The 25592-nt window shown below is 58.4% G+C and overlaps 1 protein-coding gene and 1 long non-coding RNA gene across 2 annotated transcripts in view; one reads left to right on the top strand and one right to left on the bottom strand.

Moving 5' to 3' along the window:
* Window positions 1–11189, bottom strand: part of PARVB (parvin beta) — a 77870-nt gene extending 66681 nt beyond the window's left edge. The window contains exon 1 of the mRNA XM_081311848.1: window positions 11052–11189. Coding sequence (XP_081167974.1) covers window positions 11052–11166 — 115 coding nt within the window. The 5' untranslated portion in view covers window positions 11167–11189. The remainder of the gene's footprint in view (window positions 1–11051) is intronic.
* Window positions 11190–11438: 249 nt separating this feature from the next.
* Window positions 11439–14840, top strand: LOC308658905. The gene is made up of 3 exons (XR_014024250.1): window positions 11439–11577; window positions 12493–13128; window positions 13503–14840. It is a non-coding gene; the product is annotated as an uncharacterized lncRNA (long non-coding RNA).
* The last annotated feature ends 10752 nt before the right edge of the window (window positions 14841–25592 follow it).

Genomic DNA, 25592 nt, shown 5'->3' with positions numbered 1-25592 from the left:
CCACCCTCCGACTGGCACCTGCTCTCAGGGAGGCCCAGTAAAGAAGCTGAGTGGCCCCAGGCCTGGAGGACTGGTTACTGCAGCGACTGCGTGACCAGACGTGGCACTGAGACCCAGGCCCAGCAGGAGTGTCCCCAAGCTCACAGGGCCCTTCCATGACCAGCTCAGGTGTCTTCTTCACCATGCTCCAAGCAACACTTAAAACCATCGTCTTGACCCTGGGGGTCATAAGACTGGTTTAGGGAGCTGTGGCCGCACGTTTCTTTAATGCCAAGGGACAGTGGCAGCAACCCAGCGTCCTTCCCTGGCGGAGAGATCTCACTGCGGGAAGCTGGAGATCCACACGCGGGTGGGTGAGCCGGTGTTCATGAAGTGGGGGGGTCGTTGTTGCTGCTGTGACTCTCCGCGAACAGCGCCCAGCCCGGCCTCTGCACAGCACTATATGGGTGACTGCTGTCCCCACTGCAGGGACAGTCACATGAAGATGCAGAGAAGAAAGAAAGCTGCACAGGGCCACGTGGTCTCCATCCCGTCCTCACCCCAGGCTAAGAAAACGAGGCGCTCCGAGCGGGACCTCAGAGCACCCAGAATCGCTGCACCCCCTCCCCGCCCCCCAGCTTCACTGAGAAAGAATTCGCAGTCCGTGCAGTTTTGCCCTTGAAAGTGCACGGTTCAATGAGTCTGATGCGTTGATAAGAGTCAGGCAGCCTTCACTAGGATCTATCTAGGACATCTTCACCTACCCAAAATGAAACCCTGTCCCCACCCTGCAGCCCTTCCCCAGCCCCCAGCCCCCGGCCACCGTGGATCTGCTTTCTGCTCTTCGGATCTGCCTACCCTGAGCATTCATGTGCGAGCTGTAGCTGTTCCACGAGAATGGGGGACCACAGGCACTCCCACTCATCGCCCGGCGCACCTGGGGCTGCACCATTAGAAATGAGGACGCGAGAGTGGGGCGCACCTCGCCGCTCCCACTCTGGTTCTGACCGGCTGACAAGAAGGCCTGTGGCCAGTCTCCAGTGACTGCGACCCACGGCAAGTCCTCACAGACGCAGGGACGCAGGACACCACAGATCCCTTCTCTTGCAGTTCTACGTGTCCCAGGTCCAAATCGGGATTCGAGGGCGAGACTGAAACGTCAGCAGGGCCAGTTCCTTCCGGCAGCTCCGGGTGGGGACGCACTTCCTGTGTCTCCAGCTCCCACAGCACACATCCCTCGCTCAAGGCCCACGTCACCCCATCGTCTGCTTTCATCACCTCTCTGTGACCGTGGCCCCCTGACTCCCTCTAATAGGGGCCCTCCCACAGCCAGGGGTGCAGCTCGAGTGGAGCCCTGGGGGCCGTCCCCATCACTGCAAATCAAACGCCACCTGGTGAGGACCTGGGCCCACCCAGACAGCCAGGCTGATACCCCATCTCCAGACCCTCAGCCTCGTCACACCTGCAAGGTCCCTTGACCACGTAGGGTGACACGAGTTCTAATTCCAGGCGTGGGTGTAGACACCTGGGGTCTGCCGTGCCACCGTTTTGCTGATGCATCTCAAGGTCACAGGCCCTGGTCCCCATTCCCCTGAGCAGGCACATCACCAGGCAGAGTTCTGACCAGTAGGTGTCTGGCCAGGGCCCTCGTCACCAGCCAGAGTTGTGACCAGTAGGTGTCTGGCCAGGGCCCTCATTCAGGGCTTGAACAGGCTCAGAAGTAACTACATCGTTTCGTTTAATAACTTAATTCTTCCCTAATGACCATAAGAAACAAGTGCCCTTTTCAGAAGAGGAAACTGAGGCACAGGGCAGGGTCAGAGCCCAGGGCTCACACCCCACAGCCTGGCCCAGGATGGGTGCTCCTGGCCACCATGCAGACCACATATCTGCATAGACACCCAAAGGCCACTCAAGTGGCCGGGATGGTCCTTATCACAGTCCCCAGAGAAACGGGAACAGAGCAGACCTGGGGACGGGCTGGCAGGAGACAGGCACAGGCCAACGGACTCACAAAGAAGCTCACAGACGTGACCTGCAGGTGGACAGAGGCCCTGCCCACGGAGGCTGGGCCCGTCCACCTTGGGGAAGCAGAAAGGTGCTGCAAAGGGTCAGTGAGGTGAGACCTCCCAGCCACCAAGACCACAGATCCCACAGGAAGTGAAGGAAGGGGGAGCGGAGCCCAGGGCTGGGGCTGGACAGGCTGGACAGACGGCCAAGGGGCATCCAGACGTGGTCCCAGGACAGCGTAAAGCCACAGGGCTGAGTCTTGGGTCTATCAACGCCCAGGAGTCCGGTCAGCACAGACTGGATCTAATGGCTCCTCCAGGGTGTCCTGCTCTGGGACACAGAGTGGCTCCAAAGCCAGGAACACGGTGGCTTCAGCAAGTGCCAGCGGGGACCGGGGACTCCAGCTGAATGTGTCTTCCCATGGCAATGGAGAGCGGCCCTGGACGGAAGCCCGCTGCGGGCACTCTCAGCTCCCCCTAGAAGATGGGAAACTCCCCAGCCGCGAAGGAAACGAGGTCAAGTCACGGAGAGCTCAGAGGACAGAGCCTCAGGAGCGCCAGTCAGAGCTCAGAGTGGACTGCCCTGGCCCAGTCCCACTTCTCGGCTTCCCTCCTTCTCAGGGGCTTGCAGGAGGACGGACCACGCAGGACTCACCTGGAGGTCAACGTTGCTTTTAGAAGAGGGAGAAGAAGACACTTTCAATTACACTTTGGGAAAGATGTCCCTCACGTCCTTTGATATCAAAAATAAGTTACAAACGCCCTATGCGTGGGAGGCAGGGCCCAGGCCTCCTCCGGCCCGGGGGACACTCTATCCACAGAGCCAAGACAGTGGCCTGGGGCTGTCAGCTCCCTGCAGTAACCTGAGAAGCAGGACCAACCCAGGGACTTGGCTGCTCGGAAAGGCAGCTGCTTTGGGAGCTCGGGCTCAGCAGCAGCGAAGGCCCCGCCTTCCGGAGTCTGTGCCCTCTTGAACCTTTTCTTAACTTCACCTTTAAGTCTTTGGAATCACAAATTTTCAAATGCACAACCTGTCAAAAGAACAGGCTTACTTCTCAGAAGAATCAGCTGTAGATGGTGCTCCCCGGGGAGCCCACCTTACTGAGAGGTTCTGGGCGACGGCAAGTCAGGGTCAGACCCCAAGATCAAGTGCCCCGCCGCTCTCTGCCAGCTGCGGCCGTGCTCAGAAGCTCAGAGAAGCACATGGCCGACCCCCAACACTCAAGCCAAGAAACTGCTCAGGTTCCTGAGGTTCTCAGACTCCTGACACTGGCTGGGAAGCCGGCAGATACCCAGGGGACGGACGGCAGGGCCTCCCGCTGCCCTCCTGGGTGGCCACATCTCAGACACGCAGCACCAGGCTCAGCCTCACCTGTGGCTCTGCGATGGCTCCACAGCACTGACTTCAGAATCCCGGGCAGTGCTTCCTGGTCACCAGGGCCGTCAGGAGGGCCTGTGAGGAGTTAGGATGCCGGCATTCCTCAAGGCAAATACTTTAAAACGACTACCGAGCGCTAACCAGCTACCGCAGGGTACCCAGTGGGAGGAGGTGGCTGAAATGACCCAAGGGCGGCATGGAAGAGCGTCTGCTCCAGATGCCAAGCACACAGCAATCGGCCCTCCCCACTCTCTGGTGCCCTGTCCCCCAGTCCCAGCATCCTTCTCCTCTGGGCCCAGACAGAGCTCAGAACCCTCTCAACCCAGGGTCAGGAGGTCATTGTATAAATGGAGCTGGGTTTGCTCTCAGCTTGGAACCAGCTGACCACTTCAGCTCTTCACTAACCAGCCCTGGACACCCTCGCTTGTGCATGTGAGTCGGTCACAAAGGCAGAGCTGACACCTGCCCCATGTTTGCCCATGTCACCAGGGAGGACAGGGGCCCCACTGCCTGGGTGTGTGCCGTCCTGCGGCCCAGACAGATGGCCTCTGTGGAGCTGCCTGCCACAGCCATCAGTCATTCCTGGGGTGCTGGGTGCCCAAGAGCCGGGGGACACTGGGAACTCCCCTACTGGTCCCACTTTTCCTTTGAACCAGGAGGGTCCCTGAGAGGACCCTCAACGATGAAAAAGCCACAGAGAGACCTAGAAGCCGCGGGCTGTGCGTTCTTAGCCCACGGCAGGCAGGACAGATAAACAGCTCCAGACCCCGAGCCACGCCCGCCTGGGGCTGCTGAGGTGTGCCCAGCCTCCAGGCAACAAGGAGAGGGCAAATACTCCCCGGGAGTGAACCCGCCCTAACTGGGAACCTGAGCAGTGAGGGGCCAGCTAATGCACAGAGGAACGAAGCCTTCCTTAAAGGGCACGACGTGATGCGATGAGACCACATATTAGGAGGGAGACACCGGGAGCGGGCAGGTAACTGCTCTCTGCCAGCTGCGGCCGGGGGAAGCAATCAAAGCAGCATTTCCAGCCACACAGCTGGCCTGGGCCACTCACGGCACACAGACACACGGCGCACACACACCCCTAATTATTCTGACACCCGGACAGGAGCAGCACGGTGAGCAACTTCAGGTGTGCGATAAATGTTCATTCCACCAGGTGAGACGGGAATTCAGAGCAGAGAGCCCCTAGTGAGCGTGGGGTGGAGGCCAGGCGAGGCCCGGGAGTCTGTGAGGTGGGGGCTGGGAGCTGGCCACTTCTCCCAAGGGCCTGGCGGGGCCAAGTCACTCCCTGTCCCTGTTCCTGTTCCACTGTAGTGAAGTTTCCAGGAGATTTTAATATGAAGCCAAAAAAAAAAAAAAAAGACTCAATGCAGGACGAATGGCTCCCCGCCCCGGCAGACCGCTGGCAGGCCCTGCGAGGAGACACGCTGGACTGAAGATTGTACTCGGTAATAATCACAGGAAATGCGACAAGCCACACCAAGCCCCCTTTGAAAGCCACTCACTTCCTCTCAGCCCCGAGAAGGAGGAGAGAATGACTTCAGGAGTCCCACCCCAGGCAGCGCGGAGCTGGGGGCCCCCGAGGTGGACCAAGAGCTGCCCCTCCCCAGACACAGGCAGCCTTCGCTCCAAGAAGGCCTGGGGACAAGGGGGACACAGGGTGTAGCTCGGTGGCAGAGCACGTGCGTGGCATGCCTGCACCGAGAGAAAGGGACAAAGGGTGCGGAATTCCTTCTTCCTTCACGGGGAGCCTCCCAGCTCCTCTGTCTAACAGACTCTAGAAACCAGTGGACACGGCCCCTGCACTCTGCTTCTCCCCGGCTGTGGACTGCAGCCTGCGCCCGGCTCTGAGTTCCCCCACGGGTACAGGACGGCGGTTTTCAGGCCAGGCCTCACCCTGAGCGCTGGGTTTCGTTAAGCAGCAGCAACGAGCTCCGCCTGTTTGTACAAGTCACCAACCACCATCTGCCTGCACGACCCTCGCACAGAATGATAAACTAATTGTGCTCATACAAGTGACCACCTGTGAACTTCCTGAACTCCATCCGACACACAGCACGGGCACATCAACCCGCTTCAGAGAAACCAGGCCCATGAGCCGATCAAACACCCCGAGCTCCGACGGCAGCAAGCCCCTCACCTCATTGTGTGGGCACACACCCGCCATCATCAGACCATCTTGTGAAGGGGTCATGAGGTCCACAGGAGGTCACCGTGACCCTCCGACTCTGTCCCCAAGCTTCAGCTCGGCTCCACCTCCTGCTCGACAAGGCCCACCTTTTACCGCCTGCCTGCCCCTGGATCCCGGCCGAGAGGGAGCCCTGTGCTCTGCCAGCGCTGCACCCGACCAGCCTTCAGCCGGCCCCTCGTCCCCCTGAGCACTGCAGCCACTCTTGCTCTCCGCCTCCAGGCCCCGTGGCCACCTCAACCCTCTCTCTTAGCCTTTCCGTACCTCAGACGAATCACATGTGCAGTGTGATGCGTGGCTGGAGTGTGACACAGATTAGAAACCAGGATGGAACGGATCAGAGCACCTGCGACCAGCGGTCCACGAGGACTCGGGAGTCGCAACCTCTGAAAGTGAATCTGTCGTTGGGTACATTCTGCCTCCGTGGAAAGACACCGCGGGCGTGGCCTAGTGGACAGCACCACCCTCCGCTGGTGCTGCCTTGGCCAAGGGGACTTCCGGCTGGGTCACGTCCATGCCCCCCTTCCACACCTGTCACCAGGGCCTGTCCACGCCAGAGCCCACTCCATGCCACTGAGCCTCCCAGGAGGGCCCTGCCGGGCTCCTCCAGCGCACCCCTCCTCTGCATTACCCACAGCCACCCTGACTCTCCACAGGACCACCTCCTCCAGTGGGGGCCCCAAGCCCCAATGCCTGGTGTGTGTCCCCCAGGGTCTCAGGCCCCACCTGCCCCTCTGTCCTGACCACACGGTCCTGGGCTCAGGGCCTTAGCCCAACCACAGCCCCAGCCAGCCACAGCCCCTTTTACCTGTTTCCTGCCACCTCCAGCTCCAGGAGTGCCTGTCCCCCAGGGCCTGAGGCCAGGGGACAAGTCGCCTTCCCTCCCCCTCCTATCCAGGTCCCGCTGTGGTTCTGGAAGATGGGGTCGTATTTCCTTTTAGCTTTCGCAAAACTCATTGAATTCTGGAAGTTCTGTGTCTTCTCCCAGGCAGCTCTCCAGCTTGGGGCGGGGAGAGGGGCCCAGGCCACAGCCGCCTCCCACATCTGGGAACTCCCGGGCACCAGGACCCCTACCCTCCAGGTGGCTCCCATGTCTGTGACACGCCTGCCTGTAACTGTGGCCCCTGGTGGGCCACCTGGGTCCTCCTCCCTCTCCAGGACCCGAGCTGAGCCCCCAGGCTGGGCAGTCCCAGTGGGGCTCTGGTGGCACGTCCAGACTCTCAGGGAGGCTCCAGTGGCACTGGCCCCCTGCCCACCCCTGGCCACTCAACCTTCTCTGGCTACAAACCTTGGACAGGAGACCTCAGGGCTCCTGCACCCAGGCCAGGTGACCTGCGTTTGAGCCAGACAACTGGGTGGTGGGGATGCTACAGCCTGTGTACCAGCACCCCTGGCCTCTGTCCCACCAGACACCAGAAGCACCAGCTCAGCAGTGACAGTCAGAGCCCGATGACACTGCCAAAGCCCCTGGGGACAGCATGGCCCAGAGAGAACCTGAGAACCACCAGCTTAAACTCCCTGGGAGCTGTGTTTCCTCAGCTATAAAACTGGGGGAGGGGAGATTCCTCCCTGCAGGGAACTTGCAGGTAGGTAGAACTTCCCGCCTTGCAGGTAGGTGTCCTGGGCGTCCACCCACAGTGTGCACCCCAGGGCTGTGACTTCTCCTCTAGAAGGTACTTAGCCTCCAGGGAAAACGCAGGTGTGTTTCCACCCTTCAGTCCCACCAGGCGGCGACCCAGGGATGGCTTTAGATCTGACAGGAGATGCAGCAGCTGCTCATCCAACACTCAAAGGCATCAGAACGGAGCAGAGAGGCCAGGGGCCGGGGGAAAACATCTGCAAAACACACACCTGGTAAAGGACTTAGCACCCTCCCAACCCGGCAACCAGAGAACAAACCCCAGTCGGCAAAAGACACCTCCCCACAGCCCATGGACCAGGGACACCAAAGAGGCTCCATGTCCACATCACGGGGACACAGAGACAGAAACAACAGGGGCCTCCGCACGCCGAGCAGGATGGCCACAGCCCACAGCACTGCCACCCCGGGTGCCCACGAGGACAGAGGGCGCCGCTGGGGGAGGACAGAGAGGACAGTGTGTGGCAAGGCAGCCCCGCGGCTCTCCGCAGCTTCCTGCACCTAAGTGTGGTCTGGCCACACGACCCAGCCAAGGCGCCCCAAGGCCGTCACCCAAACAACCTGGGGCTCAGATGTGAGGTCGCCTCAGTGTCCACTCGTGACTTAGGGTGCTGCAACCGAGGACTGCTCTGAAAACCGCAGCCATTGAGTTTCTGACCACATTTCCTTACACACTGTTTATATCTGCGCGTGGGTAGGCTGTTAAGGACTAGGAAGAGGAATTCCTCCATGCTCTTCTCCAGGGAGGGCGGAACCTGCGGGTCAGCCACTCTGGCCCTGCTACTCTGAAAACCGGAAAACCCTGACCAGGTCACCAGTCTGGGTGTCTGATGTCCAGCATCAGGCACGGGGACGCAGGCTTGGGCCTGGGCCTCCAGGAAGTAGAAGGGACTCTCAGGGCAGGTGGCTGGAGCTGACTGTCCGGGCCCTTCTCATCCGGGCCCTTCTCATCCAGGGCCTCCCACAGCGAACGGGTTTCTGCCTCTGGGGACTTTAAACAGCCACTGTCTGGGCCTGACCCCGCCCCTGACCGGCAGGACCTGTGGGCCTCTGCCCCAGGTCACAGGACCTTGTGGGGAGGGTTTAGGGGTGGTCCCTCTGCACCAGGTCCTCTGACTTCCCGGAAGCTGAGCTGGGTTGCCGAGCACTGGCCTCTGATCCCAGAACATCTGCAGGGAGCTCTGGGGATTTGAAGCGTCCCCTCCTTTTTTCCGAATGCCCACAACTAGTCACGGTTCCCTTTTCTAAGCCCGGAGGCACATGACCACGGCAGTGTGGAACCCTAGCCTGAACCGCGCCGGGTTCACTATCAGACACTTCCTGCGCCGGCCCCAGCACGCCCAGCTCCCTGCGCCACCTCCTCAGGGCAGGACCTTTGTCCCAACAGATCCCACCCTGCCAGCTGGGGTGGAGTCAAATGCCCACAGGCTCCTGGACCTTGAACTTCATGGGCCATCCCATCCCCCACACACCTCCCCCTCCCTTCCAGGGTCCTCAACTCAGGAAACAGAGTCACATCCTCCCCTTCTTTCTAACAAAGAAGGAAGTGGCGATGACCGTGCAGCTGGTGGCCGGGCAGGCCAATGTCCGTCCCTGGTTACTCCCCGTAGGCAAATGAGCAGAAACTCTGACCATCCAAAGTCAGGGCCAGGAGGGCGCGTTGCCCCAGCAACGGGCCTGCAGAAGCCCTGGCAACTCTCAACTCTCCATTATTCAACTTCATTACTCAGTCTGTGCACCCAGCCTTCCCCTCCTCTTCCCAGAGGACCACACAGAAGACAGGAGGACTTTCCAAATCCAATCCTTCCTCAGCGCAGGCTTCTGAGACCAATCAGGGTTTGCGACCCTCTGTGTGCAGTGGGCACCAGGCACCCCACTCTGGAGAACAGAGGCAGGCCCAGCAGCTGGCCCACTGCTGCCTTCCTGCCCGCTCTGGTCATCACAGGACGCTCTGACTTCTGGGATCCGTGGGGCATCCAGACGCAGCCGGACTGCCCCGGCTCTCACAGGACACATTGGTTCATAAAAGCCAGGGGAGAGGCACTTCATGCTGGGACCTGAGGCCCGTCCACTACTGCAGGCCTGTGTGCCTCACATCCCAAGAACACGAGTCACCTATGAAAACCACAGCCGTCCAGAAAATTCCACGTCCTTGCTACCTTGAGAAAGCCTTCTTTATCTGGTTCTTTGGGGTCTCAAGCCAACATCAGCCCCTCACAGGCCTCCGGGGCACTCTGTAGGCAGCCTAACCCCCAGGGATGCAGACAGGACCCCCGCACGGCAGGTGCCCCAGAGACTGCAGCCCACGGGCAGGCGCGCGCCCTAGTCGGGCCACTCAGGAGGCTGAGGCAGGAGGGCGCCTGAGCCCGGGAACTCGGGGACAGTCTGAGGCCCCAGAGACCCTGTTTCAAAAACAACAACGGACTGGAATGAATTTGGAGAGGACGTCATAATTGTTGAAAGGGACAAAAGGGAACTGAAATGACTTCTGGTGGGGACCATGACGACCACAGGAGGAAGGGATGGCAGAGAAGGGCGGCTGCCACTTAAAGACTCATAGGAGACTTGACTCCGGGATGGACACAGGCAGGGTTAGGTCCTCCGGTGCACAGCCGGGGGAGTGGCCACTGCAGCTTACTTGGGAGCACTCAGGAGACCCAGTGGAGGTGACAGGGGCTGCCCTCAGGACACTGGGCTTGGAGAGTCTGGCTGGGTGAGAAGCTTGGGGGAGGGCAAAGTGCATGGGGGACACGCCCCCTGCGGTGGGTCACAGGCACCTTCAGTGGACACCTCAGACTGCAAGGTGGTACCAGACCGTGGTGTGCGGTGTGCTCTGCAGCGTGGCCGTCTAGTACCAGGGCTGACCTGTGCATTTTATGCCCTGGGCCTCCTCTGCTTCACCACCTCTGAGCTTTGGAGCTAAATATGGGACACAAGTATAGCAAACCCCGGGAGGAGGAATGTTTGGGGGACACACCTCCCCTGGGAGTAAATATGTCACCTGTATCCCCGGGGCACATCACTAGGAATTCCCGTGTTCCCGGAGAGAGTAATGGGGCCACATGCATCCCAAGGGGTCCACTAGCCAGGGAGGCCCGGGAAGAGCTTTCAGGGGAGAATCAGGCTAGGGTGGCTGAGGGGAGTCACTCTGCACCCCCGATGGACAGTTCCTTCCCTGAAGCCAGCCCTGGGCCCCACTGCCCTTGCGCAGCAGCCCCCTCCCATCCTGGGCAGGCACCTCCCACCTCCCACCCACCTGGAATCACACTCTAAGGCGATGCCCCAAGCACGAACCTCAGGCCCCAAACAATGGGAAGCTCAGGAATGCAGCTGTGGAGCCCTGGGGCGGCAGTTCCCTCACAGCACCGGACAGACGCCCCGAAGTTATAGTCCTCCCAACTCTAAAAAAGTTTAAAATGTAGGCGGGAGGGAGTTTTCCAAATTATTTTCTTGGGTGCACAGCATAAAATCGGGGGGGCCTCCTCAGCCCTGCTGGCGGCCTCAGGGCCTGTGGTCTGCGAGCCCCCGCGCCCCTCTCCCGCCTCCTCCAACCGGGTCACAGGCATCGCGCAAAAAAATCACAGCGGCCCCCAGCTGGTGTCCGCCGGCTCTGCGCACAGAGGCGTCCAATGCGCGCTCACGGGCCAGCCGGTCGCGCCACATGGCCGCTCGACCCGGGTGGACGCGGGGACCCACGCTTGCTGAGTCCGCCCCGAACCCACGGGGCTCCCCCAGCGGCCTCAAAGGTCTCGGGACGAGGAAGGGCCTGTCCCAGAGGTCGCGGCGGGCAGCGAACCGGGCGGAGGCGCGGGTCTGGGGACCTGGGGACCTGGGGACCGGCGGCGCACTCACCCTCCTTGGCCTTCTTCTTCCTCGCCAGCGTGCCGCCCAGCTTGCCCAGGAACGACTCGTCCTTCTTCATCCTGGGGGCGCGCGGGGCGGGCGGGCGCGGCGGCGCGGAGGACATGGGCCCAGTGCGAGCCGCCAGGTCGCCGCTCGCTCGCCGGGAGGGGCCGGGAGGGCGCGGCCACCGCCGTCCCCGCCCGCGCTGTCCCCAGCGGGTGTCCCCGCCCTGCGCCACACGGTGCCACCAAGTCCAGCTGATAAGAGCCACAGCTGGCGTGGCGGGGTGGAGGGTGGCCCGGGACCCAGCGCCCGCGCCCGGCACAGCCGCCCCTTTGTGCTGGCCCTTTGTGCGGCCAGCGCCTCCTGGAAGCCGCCGGGAAGTCCAGGCGCAGCACGCGACCGCATGCACGTGTCGTTTCGGCCAAGGAGCCTCCAGGAACGCGGCGCGTGGCGGGGGACCTTTGCGGTCAAGAACTTGGCGGGCCAGGGCTGCCAGGCACACTGTGACCTCGTACAAGTGTTGCTGGGACAGGTGTGGTGGGGGGACAGGTGTGGTGGGAGCCTGGGGTGCTCCCCCAGGGTGAAACCTGGGCCACCCTGGGGTGGAGCGCCAGGAGGGAAGAGGGAGTCACCACCGAGGCCCAGGAAAGGGGACTCTACCCCCAGAGGAGCCAGGAAAGATTCCGCAGGTGGCATCTCCACTGGTTGGGTGGGCACAGCTGACTGGCCGCCCATGGGCATGGGGACTGATGCAGGGACACAGGTAAGGAGGAGAGAAGGGAATTGCCCCGAGATGCTCATGAGTGGGAGCAGCCCAGAGCTGAGGGAGGAGGAGGAGGTAAGGCCACATCCTGCCCAGCCAAGAGGATGATGGGAGGCCCCTCACCCAGAGATAGGGGATATCAGAGGCAGGACAGGGGCAGAGCTGTCTCCACCTAAACCGTCTGGGTTTGTGGGTGGAGGTTGCTGTCTCCCTTTCTGCCTGCTCAGGGCCTGGCCACACAGTCTGCCCCTTCAATTCCATGCAGTGAGCCTTCACCCGGCCCCCACCCCCTCCTGGGAATGAGCAGAGCCTGGCCTCCTGGAGTCTGTGGCGGAGGAAAATGGTACCACCCACAGTAACACAGATGCCCAGCATGCCCATGGTGTGAGACAAGGGTGGAGCGGTGGCCAGGGGCCAGTGGGCCAGTGGGCACGGATCCCAGGAGGAGGAAGAGAGGGCCGGTACAGGACGTCCAGGGCTTGGAGATAGAAGGATTGTTAGGGAAGGGACATTTGGTCCGGGACAAGGATGAAGTGACCTTTTCCCTGCACTCAGTAAAGAAAGAGAAGGCCACCAGGCTGAGGGGAGAGAGAACAGCCAGCCAGCCCCCTTATCCTGGGGGAGCCTCCAAGATCCCCTCTGCATGTCTGAATGCGCCTCTGTATATTATCTTGCTTTCTGCAGCTTTGCCACAGAGGACCAGAATTCGTCTGCCATCCTGGGTGCCCCCTTTGCAGCACTACTATTGTGCTTAGGAGCCACAATTAAGTAAATAAGGGCCACCTGAACACCAGCAGTGTGTTACCATGATGGTCAATGCGACATGACAGTCTGCTGGGATGGTTGCCAACAGGCAGGTAGCATATAGAGCATGGATACACTGGACAAAGAGATGATTTGCAGCTCTGCCAGGAAGGAGCAGGACAGTGCCAGATCTCATCCCAGACACAATTTAAACTTACAAATTGTCTATTTCTGGAATTTTCCATTTAGTATTTTTGGACCACAGTTGACTTAAGATAACCGAAACTGGGGATCATGGAACCATAAACATGCCGGGGGGGGGGGGGATGACTGTCCAGTATTAGTATCCTCTGGCTGCCATAAAAACATGTCACAAAGGAGGCTCTGAGAGCGAATCTGTCCCACACCTCTCTCTGAACTTCTGGTGGTTTTCTCTGGTCTTTGGTGATCCTTGGCTTGTAGAAACATCTCCTGCTGAGCCTCCCCCTCCACGGGAACTTCTCTATGTGTACGTGTGTGTGACGGCATGGACCTGGAGTGTCCCCCACGGGCTCAAGTGTGGAGGCTTGGTCCCGGGTACGACAGTGTTCAGAGTTGTGTCTCTTGGGGAGTGAATGGATCATGGGGCTCTGACCCTCAGGATCCACTGATGGATTCACAAATTAATGGCGTTGTTGGGAGGTGGTGAGAACTGGAGGGGGGTGCCTAGTGGAGGAAGCTGGTCACTGGGCAGTGGCCCCTTCCTCCCTGGTTCCCAGTTTTCATGAGCTGTCCGCCTTCCTGGCCGCACCCATCACCTTCTGCCTCAATGCCTGCCTCACTCAGGCCACTGTGGACCGAAAACTTGGAAACTGTGGACTGAAATAGATCTTTTCTCCTCTAAGCTGATTTTCTGAGGTCTTTGTCACAGCGATGAAAAGCTAAGGAGGGTCCAAATTTCTGTTTTCTAGGGTCCATCCACATACCTGGGCGGCAGAGCACTGGCAGCATACACAACGCCCGGTTCCATCCCCAGTACTGCAGGTAAATTGTAAAAATAAAATAAAACACATTCTTCCCTCCTACGAGGACACGCAGGGCTTAGAGCCCACCTGGTGACTTCATCTTGATCACAGCAAAGACCCCGTTTCCAGTGGGGGGGGCAGGACTTGCACGTCTTTGGGGGGAGGTAGCTGACCTGTAAGTGGGAACCAGCTGGTGTGCACTTGGGGTGAGGAGAACAGGCTACAGAGACAGCATCTCCCCGGAGTCTGCCCTTGCACTCAGCCAGGACAGAAGCCACCACAGACACCAGCAAGGAAACGCATCAAAGCCCAGCCCCGGAGCCACCGCTGACTCAGGGACCCGACCTGGGCCAGGCACCTGCTGAGGCCACATCCTGGGGTGCAGGGAAGGGGAACACCTGGAGAACCAGGGGGCTGGGGTGAGGGAGGGAGGCTGAAGGGGCCTCACTCCTGGGGCCCAGATGTCACTAAGATGCTGGGGAAATGCACAGACTGTGAATGGGATCGCTGAGATCCTGAGGGCCTGGAGCCCGGTGGGGCCAGGCAGAGACCCCAGGGCTCTGAGTGACAGGGACACCCATCTGGCCTCGAGGAACCGGGGTCCAGAGAAGCAGAAGGGTGTGACGCACACACCCTGCCTTGGGAAGAGCAGGGACCGCCCCGCCCCACCGCCCCGGGCTGGGCCAGACCCAGGCAGAGGACCCAGCAGCAGCTCAGAAACACCTTCCAGGAAAATGGGTGGGAAAGAGCCGTCCCAGCGGCTGAGGAAGCAGGACGGTCCGGCACAGGTAGTGCCCAGTAAACGTTGGCAAGTCTGAATATTTCTTCAGTGACTCGGCGCCCAGTGAACAGGCGAAACTTCTGTTTTCATCTGGTAATTGCTGATCTGAACGTGACAGAGACAGGGCAGATCTGCCTTTAACATCCATTACAGTTTAAGGGATTTCTCTAGAAGATACCCAAACCTTGACAGTGGCCCTGGTACTCCAAGCAGGAGCGGCTACAATGTAGGGGCTCCGAGTTGCACAAGGAACTGGCTTGGGCTTTACGTGAAAGTCCAGTGTCTGGAATTCTGTAGACGAATTTGTGAAAGGATGGGATTTTTTGTTTGAGGTGTTTTGGGCACTGGGGATTGAACCCAGGGGTGCTTAACCACTGAACCACATCCCCAGACGTTTTTATTTTTTATTTTGGAACAAGGTCTCACAGAGTTGTAAGGCTGACCTTGAACGGGCAATCCTCCTGCCTCAGCCTCCCAAGTTGCTGGGTCCACAAGTAGGTGCCACAGCGAAGGAGGTTGAGAACTTTAAAAGACGCGCACAACACACGTGCACACACACAACACACACACAGACGCACGCACGCACACCATGCACATGCACACTCAGCCTGCATCCCCTGAATGTCCCCGGTGGTGCTCACTCTCAAGCCTCAAGCCACTTTAGCGGAGTGGGAAGTGTGGGGAGAAGGGACGAAGTGGAATTGATTTGCTGGTGGAGAAAGTGCTCTGTTCCCCAGGTGACACTCGCAGGCACTCTGGCTGCGCTTGGGGAAGCGTTCCAAGCCTCTCTCATCACAGTATCTAAACCAGCACAGTGTCAGTTGCCGACCTAGTGAGCTGGCAAGAGGCCACACCCCCTTGGACCCTCAGGACTGTGGCCGGGCTCCTGCCACTCACGGACCAGCCACCAGCCTTTTCTCCTCAGACGACTTCAGAGACATCAGCTAACCACAGGACCAGGGAAGTCGCATTTTTATTGATCAGTAGGTCCTTGGGGCTTTCTTTCTGCCTTCGAGGCAAATTACAAAACATATGCACTTTGTGTCCTTGAATATTTTATAGATGGGGACTGAATGAACAGCCTGGTACCAAATTATTGATCCCTAGTATTCCTCAGCGTAGAACTGGTAGGGCCCCTTAAATGATCCCTCTTCAACAATGACACCCCCAGCTGTTGGAGAAGGAGAGAAGCAGGGAGAACAAGGGCCAGGCTTATCAGGCGCTCACACCTTAGTCTGAATTTTTCACCATTCATTTGCCAAATATGTATCAGCTGCCTGCAAATCCCATGGCTTTTCTCCCCACCCCCCAATTTGACAGCAACCCTGCGGTGAAAGGAAAGAATGAAGAGGGTCTGGAGAAAGAACAGAAGTGGGGCTCCCTGGCAGGGAGTGAGCTGCTCCCCATTCTGAAGCCAGACCTCTGGCCCCTGAAGTGCACCATGAGGATGGCCCTGGGGCCTGGGAGGGAGATGGTGGCCCAGGGCAGGGGCCTGCAAGGGGTCGGTCTGTCACAACAACAGCTTTGCCACTGGGCCTGAAAGCAACTGTGGACAATACACAGAAGCAGGTGGTGTGGTGCGTACGACAGAACCCCAGTTCCATTTGTCATGAAAAGTCTGGATGTTTTTGGTCCCAAAATTAAGAATGCAGACACTTCTTCACTCACAGGCCACAGGGAACTAGGCATGGTGGATCTGGAGCAGAGCACGCAGGCTGGATTTCGTGAAGGCCCCCATAGTGAGACGAAGGATGGTACCACGCAACCCAGTGTGTGAAAGAGGAAAGGGAAGCCATGCGGGGGCCACACCTGCAGTGGTCACCCCAGTGACCCGGGAGGCTGAGGCAGGAAGGTCGAAAATCCCAGCAACTCACAACTAGGTGAGACCCTGTCTCAAAACTGAATTTAAAAAGGCGGGTGCTGGGGTGTGGCTCACGGTAGAGCACTTGCCTGGCATGCGCCTGGTTCCTTCCCCAGCAGTGTGGCCCCTGGACTGAAGGCATTTTTCAACACTGCTCCCCACAGCAGGGTGGCAGCTGGGCCTCCTCTTGTAACTTACTCAGGAAGCTCCTGCATGGGGGTGGGAGGTGAGCCCCAGGGGCCCTGCCTGCCACAGCTGGGGACAAGAGCCACCAAGCATGCACCTTTGATTACAGAAACTACTTCGGGGCGCTGCAGGACACCTGGGCAGAGAGCAGGTGGCTCTGACCGGCAGGGATCCACCCAAGACAGGTGTGCAGCAGAGGCGAGCCGAGCCTCCACCCACAGCTTACACACTCCTCACTCACCACGCACCGGAGCAGCCTCCGTGTGCCAGGGATGCTGGGCCTTGGGGACACCTGGGAACCACCTGCCAAGACCTGCTCCACGGCTCCCAGGCAGAGAACCCTCCCCTGCCACATGTCCCTCCCCCGTGCCCGTGGACACACACGTCTCACACAGCCCTTCCTGGAAGCCGACTCTTGGCCTTCAGATACCCTGTCCAGGGAACACGGCTGGCTTGGATTCTGCTTTTTCACTGCCAGTATCAAAAACAACACGTGAATGTTTATGTAGAGCCAAAAAGACTGATTTCGAAACCAATTAGAATCATCTTGATTGAGAAAATGATGGCTCAGACAGGCACAGGTGATCAGCCATTCAACTGGCACATTTGCATCCAGGCAGGGTCACAACTCAGGGTACAATCTGCTCCCCACAGAGCCACCTTGCTCCCCACAGAGCCACCACTCTGATTACCCACATAGTCGGGGGAGGGGCAGCAAATCCTGCAAATCCTGCTCTTAAATCAGGAACGGATCGGATCGGGCAGCTCCATACAGGGAATCGTCCTAAGGCTGCCAACCTCCAAATTTGCAGGAACCAATGAGATGCACGGCTTGGAAAGGCTGCTCAGACATCAGTGATATTTAAATATTCATTATAAAGAGCTATTAAAATACAGAGCTCAATTTTTTTTCAAGCAACACCCCGGCAGATGGGCCTCCGGTGACGGAGAACATGCTGGGAAGTGTCATCAAGGTCAGCCAGGACAAGCCACAAACACACACCCGACTCTGCACCAGAATTGCTCCCTGTGATGTGGAGAATGCAACTCCAGGCCCTGTCTACAGGCGGGTCTGAGGAGCCACAGACGCCTGTCTCCAAGGCAGAACAACGTCCCCGACAGACCAGGGATGACAGGGCTTGGGCATCCATGCAGCCCTGACCCGGGTCACAACCTGGATGCACTTGAAGACCCACCCAAAGGACCCACGTGGTTTGATGCTGCTTATGTGAGGTCCCTAGAGAAGTCAGATCCCCAGTGACAAGAGCAGGATGGAGGGTGACCACCCAATGGTGTGAATGGACTTGATGACCTCAAACAATATATGCTGGGTCACAATGGTGCCCTGGAGGCTTTCCCTTCCCCCCTTTCTTCCTCCCCCTGCATTTCCCTGTGCTTCTGGGGACAGAAGCAGGGCCCCCACCCCATCAGAACGCCTTACACAGGGACCGTCTACAGGGCCCCTCACAGCATTCCTCAAAACGGTCAATGCCATCAAGAATAGGAACTTGAGAGAGGCGGCCGCCGTCCAGCAGAGCCCGAGGAGATGTGATGACTGAGTGTTGGGGGATCCTGGGACAGGAAAGGACAACTAAGGGAATCGGAAGCTGGGCTCTGGTCAGTGACCGTGCACCGAAACTGGACATGCACACGTGCCTAGGGACAGTCTGTTCTGTGGCACAGGGGACTGAACCAGGACCCAGCCTGCAGGCAGGTGCTCTGCCACCTCAGCCGCAGCCCAGCCCTTCCCAGGGACATAGAGTGTTAACAGAAGAGAGTGGGGCGCGGGGGTCCCCGCGTGGTAGTCCCGCCTCCCCTGGGCTGGGGCGAGGCTCAGTGGTAGAGACTGACCTTGCTAGCAAGAGGCCCCGGGTTTCACCCCAACACTGCAAAAAAAAAAAACCCCACAACAACAAAAGCAACTCTAACAGCATACCAAAACGTGGATTAGAGAAGTCACCTCATTGATTTTTAAAGAGCTACCGTTCCTTTCCCATTTTTATTGCACAAATAAAGATTTCAGCGTCTTTGAGGCTCATTAGAAGGGCAGTGGGGACGTGCTGGAGCCCAGCAGGCCCGAGGAGCCCTTTCCAACCAGGCCTCCATTTTCAGACTGTTTTGGACCAATGGCTCCTCATTTCCCTTGGGGGTCATGGCAGCACTGACCCCTTGCCGGTGCTGGCCTGGCCTGGAAGACGGAAGCTGAGGGGAGCCCCAGAGAGTGCTCTTGAAGCTGGGCGGGGGGTCCTGGATGCCGAGACCCTAAGCGCCTCCGCACGAGCACCACTAGGTGTCCTTGCTCTGCTCCGTAGGGTCACCTTCTTCTCCTTGGCACTCACACAGCTGGAATGTTGTTGGGAGAGCGATGCAGGGAGGGCCCTTTCCTAGGCACTCAGACCCGAGGGCAGGGGAGGACCACCCACCCACAGGAGGGGAGGAGACCAAGCCACAAAAACAGGCGGACATTGGAGAGACTGTGGGGAAGGGGCCTCAGGGGAGGGGGTGCACTGAAAGGACCTGCAGACAGGGTGCTGAGGGGTCTTTAGGGCTAAATAGGAGCCAGATTTCCTCTGGAATCAGGAGGCAGCCAGCTCTGTGGGGCCCAGCCCTGTGCTGTGGAAAAAATGAATGAACAAAGGACCAGCAGGGGACTCGGGGCAGGGGCGCATGCTCCTCCCGCCCCAAGATAAGGTTTCCTGTTCCCAGCCCGGAAGAGCAGGGAGGGGGCTGTTTTCCAACAGCAGGAAACTCTGAGGCCCTGGTCTGGGGCCGTGGAAGCCAGCGGAGGCTCCAGGGTCAGGCTCAGGAAGCCCAGTCCTGGGGGGCTGCGCAGCTGGCTCCCCACAAGGCCCAGCTCATCCCGCTGGTTTGACCTTGGTGATGAGCCACACTTGACCCTCACGCAGCCCAGCAGCATCTCAGGATGCTGTCCTGTTTGACCTCAGTGCTTCTCCTGGTAGGGCAGTGTGCCAATTTTCACGCCCAAGTCCAACATCAAGGCCACAGCACCGTCTCTTTATTATGTTCTAATGTGTCCAGCCGCAGCTCAGCCCACTTAGTATTTCAGGGAAATTACATTCGGAGGAGCGGTAATTTCTGGGTATGATAATAAGATCGAAGCAATTGTATTTGGGTCTCTGACTCAATATGAGGAGGTCACCTTCTATTTCCCAGTGACGGATGGTTCCAGGCCTGCTATTATCTCAACCAGACGAAAGCGGAGTGTTTTAATTGACCGGCACATCCATGTAGTGATCAGCGTAGGCACGGCTTCCTCCATCTGACAAGATTGATTGATTGGAGGGGGCAGGGATGTGAGGCTGTAATTTTCTCAGTTGGTCAAATTCATAGAATGTACTTTCTTTTCAAAAATGATTACTATTTATTTTTCTAGGAAGATAATGCTGCATCTCCTTTGGCATGAGCATCCTTTGTTCTTAAAAGTTATCTAATGACTTGGCAGAGGAATCCAGTCATTTACTTGTCAGTGAAATGCCACAAATAAGGCCACAGCCCTGGCATGAGACAAGCTGCCGTGACATCACCAGCCAGCTTGTTCCCAGGCAAGGCGCGGCTCAGGCTGAAACACGGTCGGTAGGTGTGACCCAGGAAAGTAGCCTTGAGGTGGCCACCCCGGGTTCCCTTCTCAATCAGAAATCGACGCTGTAAATGGGAAAACCGCCATTTATTCCAAGTCTGATGCTGCTCTTCAGTCTCTCAGGGTTTACAAACCTTTCTCCTTCAAACTACAGCCATTATCTGGATTGTCTCTCCTGGGTCAGAGGCATATCCCTGCCCAGCACTGCCCCCTCCGACCAGGCACTCCGGCTCTGAGCTAGCCCCCGGGTGCCAGGCACTCTGCCACGCCTCCTGCTACCCGGTTTCACAGAACTGGATTTGTACCTGACAACAAAAGGAGGGCTACTTCCCAGCTCCGCCCTCTGCCCAGGGGCGTCCTCCTCACTCAGGTCCACACCACTTTTACCTGTGCTCTCTGAATGACTATCACAAATAGCAGAGACCACGTGGGGAGGACCCCAAAGCCTCCGAGAATTTGCTTTGGACAATGATAGATCAGTGAGTCCCAGAGGGTCGTGCAGACCCCAGGGACCCTGACCCTTCCAGGAGTTTCATAAGGCCAGTACTGTTTGTAGTGCAGACTGAACTCAGGGCGAGGCGTGCTGGGCCAGCACTCCCCAGAGCTCACTGGGTGGACAAGCCCCTCGGGACGCAGAAGCATGTGCCCTAGCACCCAGCGACTGTTGGACACCACCTGCCTCGACCCCACGCGCCAGTGACACAGAGAGCCGCATTACGTAACAATGAAGCAGTGAGGAGGACCGAGCCCCTGCACCTCTCTCCTCCACACCCCTGCGCCCCAGACCCCTTGGCCTCCAGGAAAGCCCTGGGGCTGCTCCCAGGCAGAGCCCATTTTTGCCTGGAAGGGCTCCTGGCACGCTGGTATCCAGATGTGGGCATCTGGCAGATGTTTCCTTAGGAACAAGTTAAGGGAACTTCAAGGAAAGCAACACTGCATTTGATGCCCATGATGAAAAGAGCCCGCAGGCAAAAATCGGTATTTGAGGAAATTCGTACCTACCTCCGAGAGCCTGGCGGTGTCCACCGACTCTGATGCAATCAGCGTTGAGACTAACGAACGTGATCTTTGTATTTGCATCATCGTGACATATGTCAGCATTTGGGAGGTTTGAATAATTCAGGGAACCAGTACTTCCCAAAGGACCACGGTGTGATGTCACAAAGCCATGCCTGAGTGTCAGCTCCTGGCAGTGCCAGATGGCCCCGCATCTCACAAGAGTGGACGTGGAGAGGTCCTGGGTGGGGCTGCAGATGCCACTTTGCAATTAACTTTTAAAAAGTGTCACTGTGGAGGCCGGGGGTGGCCCTGTGGAAAGCACTTGCCTGGCGTGTGGAGATCCTGGGATCCACCCGGCACTTCGGGGAAACGGGATTAAAGAAGAGAGGAGGGGTATAGTATCACTGCCTGAGCTTCATGAACTCCAAGAATATTCAGTTCTCTACAAAGGCTATTAAAACATCCTCTTGCCAGGTGCAGGGGCACACGCCTGGGATCCCAGTGGCTCGGGAGGACGAGGCAAGAGGATCACGAGTTCAAAGCCACCCACAGCAACTTAGCGAGACCCTGTCTCTAAACAAGATATAAAAGGGCTGGGTGGGGCCGGGGCCGAGGCCGGGGCTCAGTGGTAGAGCACTCGCCTAGCGCATGCAAGGCCCTGGGTTCTATCCTCAGCACCACATGAAAATAAATAAAATAAAGGTATTGGGTCCATCTACAACTAAAAAAATATTTTTTTTAAAAAAAAAAGGACTGGGAATGTGGCTCAGAGCTTAGGGCCCTGGGTTCAATCCCTGGTTCCAAGAACAACAACAAAAATCCTCCTCTTTCAAGTACTATGTATGTGAGAGTTTGTTATTTTTAAATGAATTAGTATTTTAATATTTTTGAAATTTCTCAGTTTTAATTTCTAACATCAACCCATAGACAGAAGCTCTTTGGGGGGCTTCAATAATGCTGGACAGTGCTAATGGGGTACTGCGCTGTGAGCTTGAGAAACGCTGGTACTCACGATGATCTGATGAAATCAGCAGAAAAAAAGGGAGGGACACAAAGAAACGTCCGCATTGTCACTGTCCCTGGGGTCCAGATCTGGGTGCTGTAACTGTGCTTTAAGGAGCCACCCGTGTGCGGTAGTGCTGGGGGCCACTGGTCACCTTTACGTTTTGTGAGTGGGGCTGACAGCGTGGGAGAGCCAACCTGGGCCCAGGCCATGCTGCACCCCAGACCTGCCCTGGAGCACCTGCCACTGACCTGTGCTCAGAGGCTCCAACAGAACCGCGGAACGCTGTGGACGCCAGAGAACAACGAGGAGCAGAGCAGAGCCCTCCCCGCGGCCTGGCCATGGAGCAGAGAGCGCCCGCTCGAGTCACAGCTGCTGAGTGACAGGCTGGGCTCCGAGTCCAGTCCAGACCAGAGAGTGCCTGCAGCTGCCTCCCTGGGTGGACGTCCCCAGCAAGCCCCAGAAGGTCCTGGGTAGTATTCCCTGGAGGGTGGACTCACAGAGCTGAAGAGACTGGACCTGGTCAACAGCCTCCGGGGGAAGAGCCAGGACCCGACCTGGCCCCCCAGGAACATGCTCAGAGGCCTCCCCACCGTCTGGGTGAATGAGCCAAAGGCCACACTGTGACTTGTATATGTCCCCCGAAGATGGGGCCTTAGGCTTGGGCCCTACCGTGGCACTCCTGAGGGGTGGTGGGAGCTGTAAGGTAGGCCTAGTAGGAGGTCTTTAGGCCACTGGAGTGTGCCCTCAAGGGCACCGCAGCCCCAGCCCCTTCCCCTCCTCTCTGCTTCCTGGCCACGAGGGGAGAGAGCGGTCTACCTGCCACACACACCAGCCCCGAGGTGCTGCCACAGGCCCAAAGCAATGCAGCCAACCGAGCATGGGTGGAAACCTGTCCAACCGTGAGCCAGGCCAGCCTGCTCTCCCCAGGTCGGACACCTCAGCCAACTGTTAGAGCAACAGGAAGCTGACCGGGGCTCCTGGGAGCTGGGCCACAGCACCAGGAACGCCCGTGCCCAGTCCAGCCCACCCTGGTAGGAACCGGGCCCCTGTCTGTCGGAGCCCTGTTTCGCTGGGAGTCCTCGTGTGAGGCAGCCCCACCGTCTGTCATCAACAGTCAGCGGAGCTCGTCCCTGGGGGCCTCTTCCCCTGTGCCCTGTGGCATCTGGAGGCGGGCACCCGTCTCAAAGGAAGCTTGTCTGGTGTTTAAAAACAGAAACTGAGGAGCTGCTGGCCTGAGTGGCGTGGAAGGAGGGTCCTGAGGGAAGCGCTGGGGGTTGACCAAGGGAGTGGTCCTGTGTCCTGGTAACCACAGCACTGGGCACAACAGTGTGCTCCCAGGTGGGATGGCGGGCTGCAGACAGCACGTGGGACACGGGAGGTGCCTGGCACCACTGCAGGACACCCCCAGCTGGTGATGTCGAGGACTCCACCTGGCTCCCAGGTGTCATGAAAACCAGTCTCCTGGTGACGGGGGAAAAGGGCTGACCCAGCTGGTCCCTAACAAGAAACGCAGACTTCGCCATCAGAACCTGCAGGTGGCCTCGTGGTCTGCCCCTCGCAGAGTAGAGCAAAAGGTTAACTGAACCAACGTCAAACTCTGGTCCGGTGCAGAACTTTCAGGTCTTTAGAGAAGACGCAGAGGAGGACACTGTCCTGTCCATCATTTGTCTTCTCTGCCAGCTCCTAAAGCAGCTGCAGAGCATCTCTTTCCCCAGGAACTCGCCTGGTTTTGGTCTCTTGGTGGATGCGCTTCCTGAGCTGCCCCTGGCTGGATGCTCTGCTCTGCCACCTGATCCCACCTGAGAATGACGAGGACACACCTCTCTACCCAGGGTCCCAGCTGTCACCTCACCTCCTAAAGGCATGGCCTGTGGAGTCAGCCTGCAAGTTGAATGCTGTGGCCCTGCTGGTGACAGCAGGGGCCCAGGTGCTTAATTAAGAAGCTGGTTTCAGCCCAGGGCGCCGTCCCTGCCTGTCTACACCCAGGCCTTCACAGCTGGCTGCAGCTTGGTCCTCCACTGACATGGGAGGTGGACCCTCAGAGGTCAGTGTCCACAGTATGTACTGCGCAGCTCTTGCTGCTCTTGACACATGGCTTTCCCGTTTCCCTAAAGGCTGAATGTGAAATGAAACAATAAGCTGTTTGTGGAAGAAGGCTGCCTGCCCCACGCCCCCAACTGTCAAAAGAAAGGTGACATTTTTATTCTGGTCAAGGCCCTTTTCAGTCATACAGAAGGTGAGGATGGGCAGTCCCGGGCCATCAGGGGTCCGAGAGCTTGGCCCACAGATGATGCAGGTCCCTAGGCTCAGGCTGCTACCAAAATCCCTAGGTCACTTGGCAGAAGCATAAATAAGAGGTCACAGGGAGGATAGAAGTGACGGGGACTCAGTCCCGGCTTTCCAAAAGGAAAGCATTCCAGATGCAGGGCATCACCTGCACCCTGGACATCTGTATGTCACCCTTTACTGGAGACTTTGAAGGAGGTCTGACTTAAAACACAAAACCACACATCATTCTCCACATCACTAGGAGTTTCCCCCAAATGTTACCTTGAGAGACACCAATTGTGCTAAGCAGAATAACGCTCCAGAAGCTGCCGCGTCCTGGTCCTTGGAACACATGACAGCCAGCCCTCCTGGCTGGGCACCGGGTTCAACCGACTGTGATCAGAAACAGGGCAAAAGCTGCATCTGTCCTGAACACGTAGAGACTTTTCTTTTCGACGTCATTCCTTAAATAATTCTGTGTGACAACTGTTGACAGAGCGTGTGCCTGCGTTAGGCATCCTGGGTCACCCAGAGATGAGGCAGGGCACATGAAGGATGAAGGACATGCACGGGTCCTTGCAAACACTACACTGGGTTACAAGGGACTCTGATGTCCAGAGGAGGCTGGGAGCCAATCCCCAGTGGACATGAGGGACAATGACAGCATGTTGTGTGATGTGGCCAGGGAGAAGCCCGGTGGCAGAGTCAAAGGCACTAACCAGCTGACCTTCAGCAAGATCACCTAGTTGTTCAGTGGCCAGAGGCATCACAAGGGCCCAGGGAAGGGGGCAGAGAGGCAGGAGGGGCAGAGACAGGGAGCTGCCGGCTGGGGGCGCAGGCAGGGCCACCAGAGGAAGGGGCAGGCCCTGGAAACGGGAGGAGGCCAGACAATGGGTTCCGAGTGTGTGGGAGGTGGGAGGCTGCTGCGGCCTTGACCTGAGCCCAGGTGAGCCCTCGGGCCCTGACCTCCCTGCAGGACGAGGCGCTGTGTTGTTTGACCACAGGTGTGTGAAGACCCACGGGAGCAGCCACAGGAAACAACTCGATACCCAGGCTGCTGCCCTCTGTCTACAGACAGCACATCCTCCCTCCACCTCACGGCCCCAACATCAGGCAGTATGACTGTCTCCCGTGTCACCCGCCAGCACTGTGCACCACGTACCCACTAACGTGACCACCTCTGGCTTCAACCAGCTGCCCGCTCTCTCTCTGGAGTGCTGGACGTCCCCTGGGGCCAAGGGTCCTCCCCGCTCTCTAGCTCTGCTGATGCATCTATATGCAGGCTCCAATAGTGGCCCTGGGCGGAGGAGGACAGAGGTGGGGGAACCCAGGTCTAG

This window comes from Spermophilus citellus, assembly GCF_964194105.1.
Source record: "Spermophilus citellus genome assembly, chromosome: 10".
Taxonomy (NCBI): Eukaryota; Metazoa; Chordata; class Mammalia; order Rodentia; family Sciuridae; genus Spermophilus; species Spermophilus citellus.
This window is presented reverse-complemented; position numbering and strand designations above follow the sequence as displayed.